The sequence below is a fragment of the Puma concolor genome, chromosome E4, assembly GCF_028749965.1.
Source record: "Puma concolor isolate L17-30 chromosome E4, mPumCon1.1.hap2, whole genome shotgun sequence".
NCBI classification, from domain to species: domain Eukaryota; kingdom Metazoa; phylum Chordata; class Mammalia; order Carnivora; family Felidae; genus Puma; species Puma concolor.
Window position 1 is genome coordinate 47,841,531 of NC_141683.1, and position 14,463 is coordinate 47,855,993.

General features: G+C 38.3%; 2 protein-coding genes across 4 annotated transcripts in view; one reads left to right on the forward strand and one right to left on the reverse strand.

The window, feature by feature from the left end:
* Positions 1 to 14,463, forward strand: part of HMCN1 (hemicentin 1) — a 482,690-nt gene that overhangs the window by 445,166 nt on the left and 23,061 nt on the right. For all 3 annotated transcript variants that reach the window (XM_086694136.1, XM_086694137.1, XM_086694138.1), the window contains 9 exons: positions 80 to 250; positions 1,065 to 1,235; positions 1,407 to 1,577; positions 5,033 to 5,182; positions 5,457 to 5,594; positions 6,638 to 6,759; positions 7,439 to 7,676; positions 12,216 to 12,278; positions 13,314 to 13,433. In XM_086694136.1, the coding sequence (XP_086550262.1) occupies positions 80 to 250; positions 1,065 to 1,235; positions 1,407 to 1,577; positions 5,033 to 5,182; positions 5,457 to 5,594; positions 6,638 to 6,759; positions 7,439 to 7,676; positions 12,216 to 12,278; positions 13,314 to 13,433 (1,344 nt within the window). The remainder of the gene's footprint in view (positions 1 to 79; positions 251 to 1,064; positions 1,236 to 1,406; positions 1,578 to 5,032; positions 5,183 to 5,456; positions 5,595 to 6,637; positions 6,760 to 7,438; positions 7,677 to 12,215; positions 12,279 to 13,313; positions 13,434 to 14,463) is intronic.
* Positions 1 to 14,463, reverse strand: part of LOC147572645 (uncharacterized) — a 44,938-nt gene that overhangs the window by 4,038 nt on the left and 26,437 nt on the right. The window lies entirely within an intron of this gene.

A 14,463-nucleotide genomic window follows, 5' to 3' on the forward strand; every position in this document is an offset into this window, starting at 1 on the left:
AGAAATAAGAAGAACATCACCCAACCTAACAATGCCCAGAGTATTAGTAACAGAGCACATATGTTTTTCCTTAATCCAGTGGATGGCAAGTGGACCACTTGGGCCAGTTGGAGTGCCTGTACTGTGTCCTGTGGAGGAGGTGCCAGACAGAGAACAAGGGAGTGCTCCGATCCTGTCCCACAGCATGGAGGGAGCAGATGTGAAGGGAGTGATGTCCAGAGCGATTTTTGCAATAATGACCCTTGTCCAAGTGAGTGTTGGAAATAGTGAGTCAACATTATACTTTCTTAAAGGTTTATTATGGCCTCGGGGTGCCTGGGTGGCTCAGTTGGTTAAGCGTCCGACTTCGGCTCAGGTCATGATCTCCCGGTCCGTGAGTTCGAGCCCTGCGTCGGGCTCTGTGCTGACAGCTCAGAGCCTGGAGCCTGCTTCGGATTCTGTGTCTCCCTCTCTCTCTCTGCTCCTCCCCCGTTCATGCTCTGTCTCTCTCTGTCTCAAAAATAAATAAACATTAAAAAAAAAAAGGTTTATTATGGCCTCAAGTCCTTAAAGTTATAGTATACTGTTACTTGATTCCTCTAACTTTGGTTTAGAATAACAAAGTGTCGTACAGTTGCTATTGTGTCTGTGTAATGCCATAGATGTAATTGATCTATATAGGCAAGGACTGTGTCCCTATTTCATTTGCTCTCTAGGACCAGCTGAAGAGCAGGTGGCTCTTTGCCTTAATTCAGTCGCAAGCTAGATTTTAAGACCCTGGTAGCATCTGAATCCACTGTATCTGGATTGTATGGTCTTGACTCATCAAGAGCAGAGATCTTGTCTCATTCATATCCTTCAGCTCCTGAAACACTGTAAGACTGGACAGATACATACTAAATGGAATTTCACAGTCACTGGAATGTACACCCAGTTTCTAGTCAACACAATAGCTAAACAATCTGCCTTTGGAAGTTTCCTATTTATAGATTTGTATATTTCTTTTCAGTTCCTGGGGAAAGTCTTACCATACTTTTTGGATGAGTGTCATTGTTTAACACCTCTCCAATGGTTCTCTGTTGTAGCTCATGGTAACTGGAGTCCTTGGAGTGGCTGGGGAATATGCAGCCGGACATGCAACGGAGGACAGATGCGGCGGTACCGCACATGTGATAACCCTCCTCCCTCCAACGGAGGAAGAGCTTGTGGGGGGCCAGACTCCCAGATCCAGAGATGCAACACTGACATGTGTCCTGGTGAGCCCCTCAACTTCTGACCAGTAGAATAAGTAAAGCATTTTATTTGGTGCTTATTGCAGCAGCCCCATAATTTCAGATCTGACAATGAGAGTTGTATAGGCAGGGTTACCCTATGTGTAGATTTTAAAACTGATTGGTTAATATTGACCATTCCATTCTTGTTCACAGTGGATGGAAGCTGGGGAAGCTGGCACAGTTGGGGCCAGTGCTCTGCCTCTTGTGGAGGAGGTGAAAAGACTCGAAAGCGGCTGTGCAACAATCCAGTGCCGTCTAAAAGTGGTCGCCCCTGTCCAGGAGACACTACACAGGTATCCAGATGCAATATGCAAACGTGTCCAGGTAAGCAACTAAGTTAGACTTTGGTGGAGCCATTGCTTGCTTATTTACAGCCTTTCTGCAGATTAAAAAAAAAGGATACCACTCTGAGCCTACAAATTATAAAACAGTGCCAACTCTGGAAGGGAGAATTAGTAAAAATGTACATTTTCCCTTCAAGTTGGTCTGCACCAAAGCTTGTGGCTGGATTTTAGCTTCTGCTTGCCCCCTTCCAGGCCCCTCTGTAAAACAATATGACCTGCAAAACCATAAATAGTAGTCGTAGGCTCGAAGGACAAAAGAGTTTAGAAGAGTGGGGAAAGCAAGGGCTGAGATTTCAAACTGAAAAGTGAGAGTTGGAAAGAAACTGAATGTTTAACAGAAACACACAATTAGAGGCTATTCTTTCATGGATGGAAATATGGAGAACATGAATCTGGAAAGTCAAATAGGGGCCAGTTCAGTTGTAGGTAAAAGAGTAGGGGAAGTTCAATTACAATAACCCAAGTCATACAACATGGCTGGATTTGTAAGTGATGTAAAAATTCAGAAGGAACAAAGCCAGAATTCTAGAACCAATGGACATTAGAAAGACTTTGCTGGAGTCCCAAGAAATGGTGGATAATATTAAGGTTGCTTGTGTCAGAGGATAGACTTTCTAAAGTCTGTAAGAAGATCCAAAAGAACAGTTTCACATTGTTGAAGGGGGAAGATACCACTGAACTTTCCAAAGCTTGAAGGTTGCTTTAGAGATAAAATGTCCCCGGGCTCCTGGGTGACTCAGTCAGTTGAGTGTCTGACTCTTGATTTTGACTCAGGTCATGATCCCAGGGTCATGGGATTGAGCCCCACATTGGACTCCATGCTGAGTGTGGAGCCTGCTTAAGATTCTCTCTCTCTCTCTCTCTCTCTCTCTCTCTCTCTCTCTCTAATAAATTTAAAAAAGGAAAGAAAATGTCCTTGAAAATCAAGAAGGCTCATTTGGCAGAGTGAGAAAGAGGAGTTACGTGAGGAGGTTTATAGGATCTAGACAAGCTAAAAGGACAAGTGTTTATTGGTCAACTGTTCAACATGTCTTCTCAACATATCAACTTATTACCAAGGATGTTGAGGCTCTAGCATGTAGGCATGGTGATAGTTCTAGCTTTAACTAGGGCATTTTGTAGCTCCTGAGCCTTGTTACAACTCACAGTCAAGGGGTATTATTCATCTAAGGGGTAGTATTCCATCTTGGAGACAAGGGCCCCAGTAGCAGAAGTCCAAATTAAGCAGACAATTTGGATTACAGACTCTGGCAGAGAGTTCCAAAGATCCCAATTAGGTACCCAGAACTGGATGTCTGTTGGTGCTGGGACTCAAGCTCCTCTGGAAACTAGAGTACCAAGGTCAAAATGGTCAAACGACCCAGGTTAAATGGCCCAGAGAACTAAGTGAATGAGTGATCCTTCTACCCGTCTCTCCTCCTGCTTAGGACTAAAGATAAGAAGCAAAAAGTCCTACTATGTCCTTATCTGCTTTCCTGCACCATCTTACACCAAGGTTTCCATGAATTCTCCCATCGCTCTCTGTCCTTTGCTCCTTCTGGTTTCTCAAATATGGCAAGCCACCACCTCTCAAAAGGGTGACACATGGTATTTCCTCTACCCAGAAGGCCCTTGTCCTGCCTTCTCTGGTTTAGTTAAGACCTAAACTTTCCTCAGACTCCACTATGTTTTTACTTTCTTCTCAGACTTCCCTAGGCAGTAGATACTTACACATTAGTACATTTCAATTTTACATTTATTTGTGAAATTCTAATTAATGTCTCTCTCCTTTCAGATATAAGGTCTATGAAGGTAGGCCTGGGTCTTTTTTTTTTTCTTTCTTATTATTGTATCTTCAACACTTGATGAACAAGTAAATGTAGTCCAGAACATGAAGGCTGAACCAACATGAAAAAAGTGTATTCTCTCATGAATGATCAAAGAAATACAAATTAAAATGGTGAAATACTATATTTACTGATTTTTCTGAGATTGAATACAATTGTACTTCTCCCTGGTATATAATATATAATGGTATCTGAAACACTTAGTGAGTTTTTAAAAAATATATTAGAGTAGCTGGGTGGCTCAGTGGGTTAAGTATCCAACTCTTGATTTCACTCAGGTCATGGTCTCACAGTTCATGGGATCAAGTCCCACATTGGGCTCTATGCTGACAGTGCAGAGCCTGCTTGAGATTCTCTCTCCGTTCCCTTTCTCTCTCATCAAATAATGAATATTTATGAATTTCACTATCAGCTTCTTCCCATTGTGTTTCCTTCTCTTGCCAAACCATGCAGTTCATTTAAAAAGCATTCATTGGGGCGCCTGGGTGGCTCAGTCGGTTAAGCGTCCGACTTCGGCTCAGGTCACGATCTCACCGTTCGTGAGTTCGAGCCCCGCGTCGGGCTCTGTGCTTACTGCTCAGAGCCTGGAGCCTGTTTCAGATTCTGTGTCTCCCTCTCTCTCTGACCCTCCCCCATTCATGCTCTATCTCTCCCTGTCTCAAAAATAAATAAAACGTTAAAAAAAAATTTAAAAAGCATTCATTAACCACCTATTCTAGTGTCAGTAACTAATAATTTTGTTGAACAATTGGAAGAAGGCAGAAAATTACCGTAGAGATGCTTTTTAAAACATATGTGATTGGGGGAAAAAATGTATGATTGTTTTCAACCGAATTGTGTATGTATGAATTTTGTAATACTGTTAATAGTAAAATACCCGTCTCAAATTTTTCTCAAGTTAACTATTTTCCTGTATAGGAAAATATAACTGTTTTATTTAATTGGTAAGCTTTCCGTCTGAAACCCAAGACTGAACAATACCTGTTAGATACTCTACACCTGTGTCGACAGTGACCTGTAACAAGCTCAGGAGCTGTTTTGAGGTGATCCTTTCTTTCCTTCTGTGTTCTCACAAAGGAGGCAGTAGATAAAAGAACATGAGTTTTGATGCCAAGCACATCTGTGTTCAGATCTTCATTCTACTACTTATGTCTCTGACCTTTATTTTCTAGTCTGCCAACTATGACCATTCAAAATGACTTTATAAGATTTCTGACAGGATTAAAAGAGTTAACACTTATGAAGTGCTTAGTATAGTGCATGACAGGCTCGATAAACTCTCCTTATTATCATCATTTATTACGATCAACAGACACGTTCTTTATTTTGGCTTTGGGACTGGGTGCTGATTGTATTCTTTGGATTGTGAAATAGTGCCATGATATACACAGATTGGAAGCACCCTAGATTTATGTGGGATGATGAGTGTTACATGAAAGTAGAATGTTCTGAAAGCTTATTTATTTCACTCTTAAATTCAGATGTCATAGGATATTTTAAATGTTTGTGAGAAGATTTGTAGCATCTTTGAATACTAGCCTTCTTTTCTCCCATGTAACGTTGATGAAATTGTTTCCTTCTCCAAGAATGTTTTTTCTTTCCCCAATAGGTGGGCCCCAGCGAGCCAGAGGAAGTGTTATTGGAAATATTAATGATGTTGAATTTGGAATTGCTTTCCTTAACGCCACAGTAACAGATAATCCTACCTCTGATACTAGAGTAATACGTGCCAAAATTACCAATGTACCTCGCAGTCTTGGTAAGTCTCTTTGCTAATAAAAGTTGCCAATAGCCTCTTTCTTTAAAATTCATATATTATTCTTCGTCTTCTGATTTCTGCTTGAAATTTCTAGAGGATGCTACTACTAAATGATCTGTATTGATAGCGCTTAGCTCGATGGTAAACTCTTAAAGACATGTGAGATACTGTTACTTATTTTGTTGTTATTTGAGATTATTTAGGATTCATCCTTATGAATAACCGGCTCTGTAAATATTTTTCTCTGTTACCTTATTTATCCTTTTTTCTTTAGGTCCAGCAATGAGAAAAATAGTTTCTATTCTAAATCCCATTTATTGGACAACAGCCAAGGAGATAGGAGAAGCAGTCAATGGCTTCACCCTCACCAATGCAGTCTTCAAGAGAGAAACCCAGGTGGAATTTGCAACTGGTTAGTGCCAACTAAACTTAATATTTAAGTCTAATATTTAACTATAAAAAACAGGATTGCCTAAAAGTTGCTGGTTAAGAAAAATACACTTACATATTCCCCCAGAGAATAATTTTAAAGTTTTTGATGCAGTCTTATCATAAATGATATAAAAGCAATTTCATATCTCCCTGTAAACTTTTACTGACATGGCTCTGTAAGAGGCCATATGTTTTCAGACAATATCGTGATTTTTTATACCCCAAAAGTGTTTTCTCATCGTTTCTCTATTTTTTCTCTTTAAATCCTCAGAGAGGGTTTTAAAGGCCAAACCAGAGCAGGAAAATGAGTCCTTGCTGTTAAATAAAGACTTTTGTCTATGAACCTGAGATTCAATCAGGACACCTTACAGAGATCTTTTTATCAAAAAGATGGAAGTAAAAATAAGCAAAGCTAAGGGTTTTTCTCTTTACCCTTAGTCTTAATGAATATGCATTAGCTATTCATGGTCCTTTCCCTTTCCAAGTGCATACAGATTTTTATAGACCTCCATTACAAATCTTTTCAAAGGTGAACAGCCGCAGTGGCAGTGCTCTTTAAGGAAGAAAGACTGAGGAAGGGGCTTTATGGAGCCCAGAGGCCCATGAGGGTTTTTCATGGCCATCCACTTACTAAGATGCCCCTCTGCTGTTTCTTGAAGCATCGTAAAAAACAAAGCCCTATATGGTTATTGCCAATCTACCTGGTGAAGCTGTCTGTCCCTTCTCTTAGACCATCCATTTTTGTAGAATTGCCTTGCTATTGCTTGTGAGTTTAAAACATGGAATCCTTTGCATAATCATATACTACGTTTTTGCCACAGAAAAAGAAATTCTAGAACATACCATTCAATTACCCTAACACTTTAATTCGGGGACTGAGTGCTAATTTAATCTTTTATTGCCTTTGTTTATGAAGTTTGAGCTAAAATAACATAGCTGAACTGACACTTAAGGTAAGTCTGCTGTGTGCTTACACAAACCATATATTTTTTGCTGTTAAAATGAATGAATTGTAATTCCCAGGAGAAATCTTGCGGATGACTCATATTGCCCGGGGTTTGGATTCTGATGGTGCTTTGCTCCTAGATATTTTTGTGAGCGGTTATGTCCTGCAGCTTCAGTCACCTGCTGAAGTCACTGTAAAGGTAAAAATGTCAGGATAACCTCTCTTCACTGTTTATTGGAGTAATGGTAAGATTAGGAATCACAGATCTATAGAAAAAAAAAACATGGATACCATGTGTAGTTTCCCTTGTTTGCTATAGGGAATAAATATCTAAACCACTAAGGTTAGAAATGGCTAGTTTGTCTTTGTATAAAAATCTTTAGGAATAAGTCTTTATACAGTCTTACCGGTTTCCTGAACATGACTGTACAAGTAGTATTTTATTTAGAGCTACAGTTGACCCTTGAACAACATGGGGGTATTATAGGGTGCCAACTCCCTGGACAGTCAAAAATCACGTATGACTTTTGACTCTAAAACTTAACTACTAATAGCCTACTGTTGACTAGAAGCCTCACCCATATCATAACCAGTCAATTAGACATATTTTTTGTGTTATATGTATTATATACTGTTTTCTTACAATAAAGTAAGCCAGAGAACAGAAAATGTTATTAAATTGCAAGGAAGAGAAAATACACTTATAGTACCGTACTGTATTTATTTTTAAAAGATCATATAAATTGACCCATGCAGATCAAATCATGCTGTTCAAGCTATATTTTTAGCCTCTTAGCCTTTATTTTTCTAATTGTGCATCTCGTAATACCCTCAAGAAAAAAAAAATCTGATCATCAAATCTATACTGTCTTCTTTAGGATTACACAGAGGACTACATTCAGACAGGTCCTGGGCAGCTGTATGCCTACTCAACCCGGCTGTTCACCATTGATGGCATCAGCGTCCCATACACATGGAACCACACTGTTTTCTATGATGAGGCACAGGGAAGAATGCCTTTCTTGGTAGAAACACTTCATGCTTCCTCTGTAGAATCTGACTACAACCAATTAGAAGAGACACTGGGTTTTAAAATCCATGCTTCAATTTCCAAAGGTACCTTGGTCAAAGATCATTTTTCCATCCAGTACTTTCTAAAAGAATAAAATGGGGGCAACTGACTGGCTCAGTAGGTGTAGCCTGCAGCTCTTGATCTTGGGGTTGTGAGTTTGAGCCCCACGTTGGGTGTAGAGATTACTTTTTAAAAATCTTAGGAAAAAAATGTATTTAATAACTTAAGGGTAAAAGAATTGCATCGATGCCATTCACAATAAAGATATTAGGGCACAGACCAAACCTAGTGATATAAGATTTTCATGTATGTTGTCTATGTTTTGTGGTAGGTAAAGCCATTTTAAAGCCAATCCCACTGGAGTTCTAATTTGGATTACTAATCTGCAGAAAGGTTTAAAAATATATCCTCTGGCAGAATGAGGTTTTCTTTGGGTGCGCCAGGCCATTGTTCTTATTCTGACTCTTGTATTTGTCAAGGAATTTTTTTAATTGCTGAAACAATGTAAAAGTGTATGTTGACCTACCATAGCCAAAGTGGAATGAGCCCAAATGTCCATAAACTGATGAATGGATAAAGAAGATGTGGTATGATATACATACACACACACACACACACACACACACACAGATACATACATACACACACACAATGGAATATTACTTGGGGATTAAAAAGAATGAAATCTTGCCATTTGCAACAATGTGGATAGAACTAGAGTGCATTATGCTAAGCAAAATCAGTCAGAAAAAGACAAATATCATATGATCTTAGATGTGGAATTTAAGAAACAAAACAGATGAACACAGGAGAAGGGAAGCAAAGATAAGATAAAAACAGAGAGGGAGACAAACCATAAGAGAATCTTAAATACAGAGAACAAACTGAGGGTTGCTGGTGGGGTGTTGGGTGAGGGGATGCGCTAAATGGGTGATGGTCATTAAGGAGGACACTTGTTGGGATGAGCACTGGGTGTTGTGTGTAAGTGATGAATCAGTAAATTCTATTCCTGAAATCATTATTACACTATATGTTAACTAACTTGGATTTAAATTTTTTTAAAAAGTGTATGTCAACCTAAACTAATAAAAAAAAGTTTCCATATTTTAAAAGCAGTTTTTAAAAATTGTGCAGAAATAATCAGGATTCCAACTGTCATTTCTTATTCCTGGACATTATAATGTTTCAATTGCTTTTCATTTTCTAAGCATAATTCTACAACCCTTGATCTCAGTGGTCTCTCTATGCTGTGTAGTTCTTTGATGTGTCTTTACCCGGAGATCCCTGTTTAGTTGTAAGAGACATCCAAACAATCAGCATTCTGTGTTCCATGAAGCTTTGATGCTAAGAGATACTTGCATGTGGTTTTATTATGGACACTAAGTGTTTGAATGGCTTTAACTTTGAACTTTAGGCTCCTATGAGTACACTTAATATAATTCATATTGGCCTTCGCTATGTACTGGCTTTCTTAAGTAGATCCAATTAGATTTTAAGTAGCATCATTTTGTCTTATCATGCTCCATACACTAAAAATTCATTTTTGCAGTTTACTCTTGCTTTCACCACTTGTGTATATGACTATTTTCTTCATTAACAGCTATCAGAACTGTCATTGAATTTGAGGTCATAGTAATCTAGGAGAACATGTTCACATTTTTTGATATAATCATAGATTCATAAGCCTTATAGCGAGTAGAGCTCCACACCACCCACATGTCGCCATCACCACCTCATTTTACTATGGTTGTGCATGTTCAGGTCACAGAGACAAAAGAAAAGAGCCATTGGAATGAAGATTTCTGTTTCTTTTCCTCAATGCCCACTTTTCAAGTCTAATCTCTGTTTTTACTTTTTCCAGTACTTAGTATAATTAAAAGAAGACAACTTGATGTAAGACTTTCGTTAAAAATGAACTTACACCATCCAGGACAAAGGGAATTAAAATGATTTTTTAAAGTCGTGTACATTTGTTGCCCAATCATGTAAATTCTCTAAGCCTGAACTGCTTAAAGGTCTTTGTGGTATCTGTAACATTGTAGTTGGGGGATCTGGATTCCACAATTGGAGAAGACACACTATAGGACATTTATAACCCCTTACTATTTTAGCTACTATGAGTCTATGAATTACATCTGGTATCTGTGCGCATTTGTTGAGGTTCCTGTGAAATACAAGAATTATGTGCTTGCAATTTCTTTATAAGTGACCACCAGGGGGCAAGCTTGCATTCTTGGTTGCTTAACCACCAAGTTCTTTCTCTTCTGTATTGGGTCTAGACAAGAGCTCTGGCTACAATGCAGTTAAAATTACCTAGAGAGCTTCATGAAAGTTCAGATCTTAAGGCACCGAGACTTTGGCTTAGCTAGTCTAAGGTAGGGCCTGGAAGTCTGTATTTTTAACGCAGCATTAAATGATTCTAATGTATCTGGTCTGCACATCAGCATTTGGAAACTGCTGGTCAAGTCAACTCACAAATATAAATCAATACATTTTAAAAAATTGTTATATCTTTAAAATAAAAAATTTGTTTTTAAAATATAATTATAAAATATATTTATATTTTACAAATTCATTAGCAAAAGGCATCAGAAAAAATAAAGGAAAGATCAGTTTAACTACAAGTAAATTTTTAAACACTTCTTCATGGGAGAAAAAAACAAAATTGAGAAGGTGAAATATATATCAAGAAAGAATATTTGCATTGTGTATTATAGATAACTATGATTAATCTTATACAAGGCTCTTAAAAGTCAGTAAGAAGGGGTGCCTGGCTAACTCAATGGGTAGAGCATGCGACTCTTGATCTCAGGGTCGTGAGTTCAAGCCCCATGTGGGCATAGAGTTGGCTTAAAAAAATAAATAAAAATAGAAGTGCCTGGGTGGCTCAGTCAGTTAAGTGTCCAACTCTTGGTTTTGGCTCAGGTCGTGATCTCAGTTTCATGAGTTCGAGCCCCACGCCAGGTTCTACACTGTCAGCATGGAGCCTGCTTGGGATTCTCTCTTCCTCTCTCTCTGCCCCTTCCCTACTTGTGCTGTCTCTGTCTCTCTCAAAAAAAAATGATAAACCTTTAAAAAATGTTTTTAAATTAAAAAGAATTAAAAGCATTGTTAAAAAATCAATTAAAAGAAAGCAACACCCCAACAAAAAATACATAAAAGCTATGAACAGCAAATTCACAAAGGAAGAAATAATAATGACAAAATGAATGTGAAAAATTGTCTAACCTCACTAATAAGCAAAGAAATATAACCTAAAACAATGAGGTACCATTTTCCAATTATCATTGTCAGAGATTTAAAAATATGATAACCACTCAGTATCAGAGAGGTATGGGGAAATGAACACCCTAGTACATACTGCAATCAGTGGTTAATTCATGTGATGTTTCTGGAAAGCAGTATGTATCAGTAACCTTTCAAACATTCAGATCTTGGTAGTTATCTCATTCTGGGGGTCTGCCCTAAGAAAATCACAGAAATGGCCAATAATAAATATCCTGGAAGCAAGAGGTAAATATGTAAATGATGGCACAGCTATATGATAAACTCTTAAACAGTCATTAAAATAATTTTAAAGGAATATTTAGCTCATTTATTCAAAATACTTGTTCAGTGCTTTCTGTGTACCACCTACTGTTTTGGGGATTGACAATAAAACAAAGAAGAGTATGCATGGCCTAATAATAATTGAAAAGCAGCATACAATATGATCTAAACCTGGGTTGCCCACACCACAGTGATTATAAGGAAACTTTTATACTGATTGAAAACAGAGATTCCTAGGCTGACTGGGATAGGACCAAGGATCTATATTTTTAATAACCTCTATTTTACGATCAATAAACTTTGACAATTATTAATCTCTAGAGTGCAAGATCCTGACTTTTTGAAGTGTATACTTATAGAAGAAAAAACATCAAAATGTTGGCAGAAACCAGTGAAGGCAGAGTTACTTTCTAAGGAAAGATTCCCTAACTAGCTTATTTGTTCTTGTTACTATGTTTGTTTTTGTCATAATATGCCTGTCTCCCCTTGCTTTGACTGCATGGGAAACAATTGGTCACACATAGGGGACTCTGACCCAGATGCTTTACACTGCAAATGAAAGAGATCTACAAAAGGAGAGAAGTTCTTCATTCGAGTTTCTGGTTGTCACTGGCATAAGTTATTTTTAAGTGGCTTGAAAATAGTGTTCCTGCTTCTAGAACAGGCAGCATAAGTAAAGGCTAGAAGAATAAATAGGACTTTGTCTATGGTTATACCTTATGTACACATTGATTCTGGATCCTTTTGCATGATCACAGAATGGTTTGGCTTCATTTTCTTTTGATTAATGTAAATAAATTTAAACAGAAAATCTATTTCCGATGGCTGCTTGCCAATCATCTCTGGACTGTGATTCATTTAGTTCTCAGTTGGGAACAGGAAAAGTCTTCCATTCCTGCTTGTTTTCACCTATTGCATTTGTTGCACAATGTGTTCCATCTTTGGCATATCTTCCCAGGGAAGATTGTACTGGAAAGAAACAAGGTACTGACATTCTAACAAGCCAATTAATTTTCCTTTTCTCTCTGTGGTAGGAGATCGCAGTAATCAGTGCCCATCTGGGTTTGCCTTAGACTCAGTTGGACCCTTTTGTGCTGGTAAGAACAGGAATAATGAATTTTTGTTTTTATAAAAAATATTAGTAATGGAATCTGTTTAATAGACATTTATTGCCATTTTGCTAGATATGTAATTTTCACAACAGTCTTACAAGTGTTCCATTTTATGAGTGAGGAAATCGAGATGGAAAGAAGTTAAGTGGGGGTGCCTAAGACCACTCAGCTATCAAGTGTCAGAGCTAGATTGGAATTTAAGGCAGCTGCAAAGCCCGTACTCTTTCAATCTGACCACAATCAAGTGTGTCAGGGATCGTGATCAAGTACAGAGATGAAGTGAGCACAGGAACAAAACACTGGACTCTTGTCATTTGATGGCCATGGATGTGAAACATAATAATAATCCAACTCTGAGCCACCTAACCCTAGAATTGCTCAGAGGATAAGGGCAGGACTGTGGGCCGAGGACTAATGACTAAGCCAGCCCCATCAAGTGCCAGTACAAGAGAGCCACAGATAACTAAATAGCTAAGTAAACAGCTGGAGGAGCTCAAGTTTGCATACACAGTGCCTTTCTTTCACTGGTAGGCAATTTAATGTAGGATAGTGGTAGACAAGTGGTCTTTAGAAACTGTACTGTCCAGGTTCAAATTTCAGCTCTGCCAGTAATGACCTGTGTGACCTTGGGCAATTTATTTAACCTCTTTGTTCCTCAATTTTATCCTGCAAAATGAGGATAGTAATAAAAGCATCTGTCTCCTAGGCATGTTGTGAGGAATGCGTTAAGGTAGGTAAAAAAGCATTTAGATCCCGGGATATAGTCATTATATCTTAGCTATCATCCCTGTTGTTTTAGAATTAATCTAAACATCTTCACTATCAAAGATTATTTGGGGACCCAAAATTAATTTATTTCATGCTTCTATTCTGCGGCACCTAGAGCATTTTCTGTTAGGTTTGATTCAACTCACTGTGCTCTGTAAGCAACTATTTTACAAACTACCTTCATGGACTTTACTAACTTCTAGTAAGTAGGGGGTTTACAGACCAATCGGGCCTTTTTGTTCCTTGTTTCAGATGAAGATGAATGTGCGGCCGGGAATCCCTGCTCCCATATCTGCCACAACACCGTGGGAACCTATCATTGCTCCTGCTCAAAAGGCCTCACCATAGCTGCCGACGGAAGGACTTGTCAAGGTATTCACAAAGCTAAGCCTAATAGATACAGCCAAGCATGGTCACAGAGAGCTCTGACCTAGGAAAAGTGTGGCAGGCCAGTGTTCTTTCCTACTCTTTCCTCCTCCATGTTGGCAATAAACACAGAAGATCTTCTCTCAGGTTGAGAGAGGAACAGACAGAATACTGCTCACACACTGCCTTCATGTGGGGCACTGTACAAGCAGGGAAGCCGGTAGTAACTCACTTAATCCCCACAACACCTTGTGGAGATACTCATTTTAGAATGACGAAACTAAGAAATAAAGAAGTTACATAAGGAATTTAAGTAAATTGCACAATCCTAGTAGCACGTTAAGAACATTGAAAAAAAAAACTTTCTTTTTCAGTATTGTTGACACACAATGTTACATTATCTACAGGTATATAACTTAGCGATTTGACAAATTTATACACTGTGCTATGTTCACAAGTATAGCTAGCATCTGTCCCAGTGCATCACTATTACAATATCATCGATTGTGTTTCTCATGCTGTGCCTTTTAGTCCCATGACTTATCCTGTAACTGAAAGCCTGTATCTCCCACTCCCCTTCACCCATTTTGCCCATCCCCTCACTCCAGAAAGTACTTTTCTATCAGACTCTAAATATACATCAAAGTTAGAATTGTATAAGAAGCTTATTTATAAATAAAATTTTAAATGATGAAAAGAGAAAAGGATTACTCCCTTTATGTCCAAGGAGACGCCCTTCTAAATGCCAAAGAGAGAGAAAGGGTGTAGGATGGGATAAAAATAACTTTTATGGAAACGTCCGGTGTGGATTAAGCACCTATATACATTATTTCCTTTAATTTTCAAAGCAACACTGACAGACAGATATTATCCTCATTTTATAAATGAGAAAACTGAAATATCAGAAAGGAGAAGTAATGTTTTTAAAGCCACCTAATTTGTCAGTGGTCTAATGGATGAGTTAGTCTGCAAAGATATCACACTAAATTCCTATGAACTCATCATCAATTTAATCCACCTGAAAGGACTCAACCAA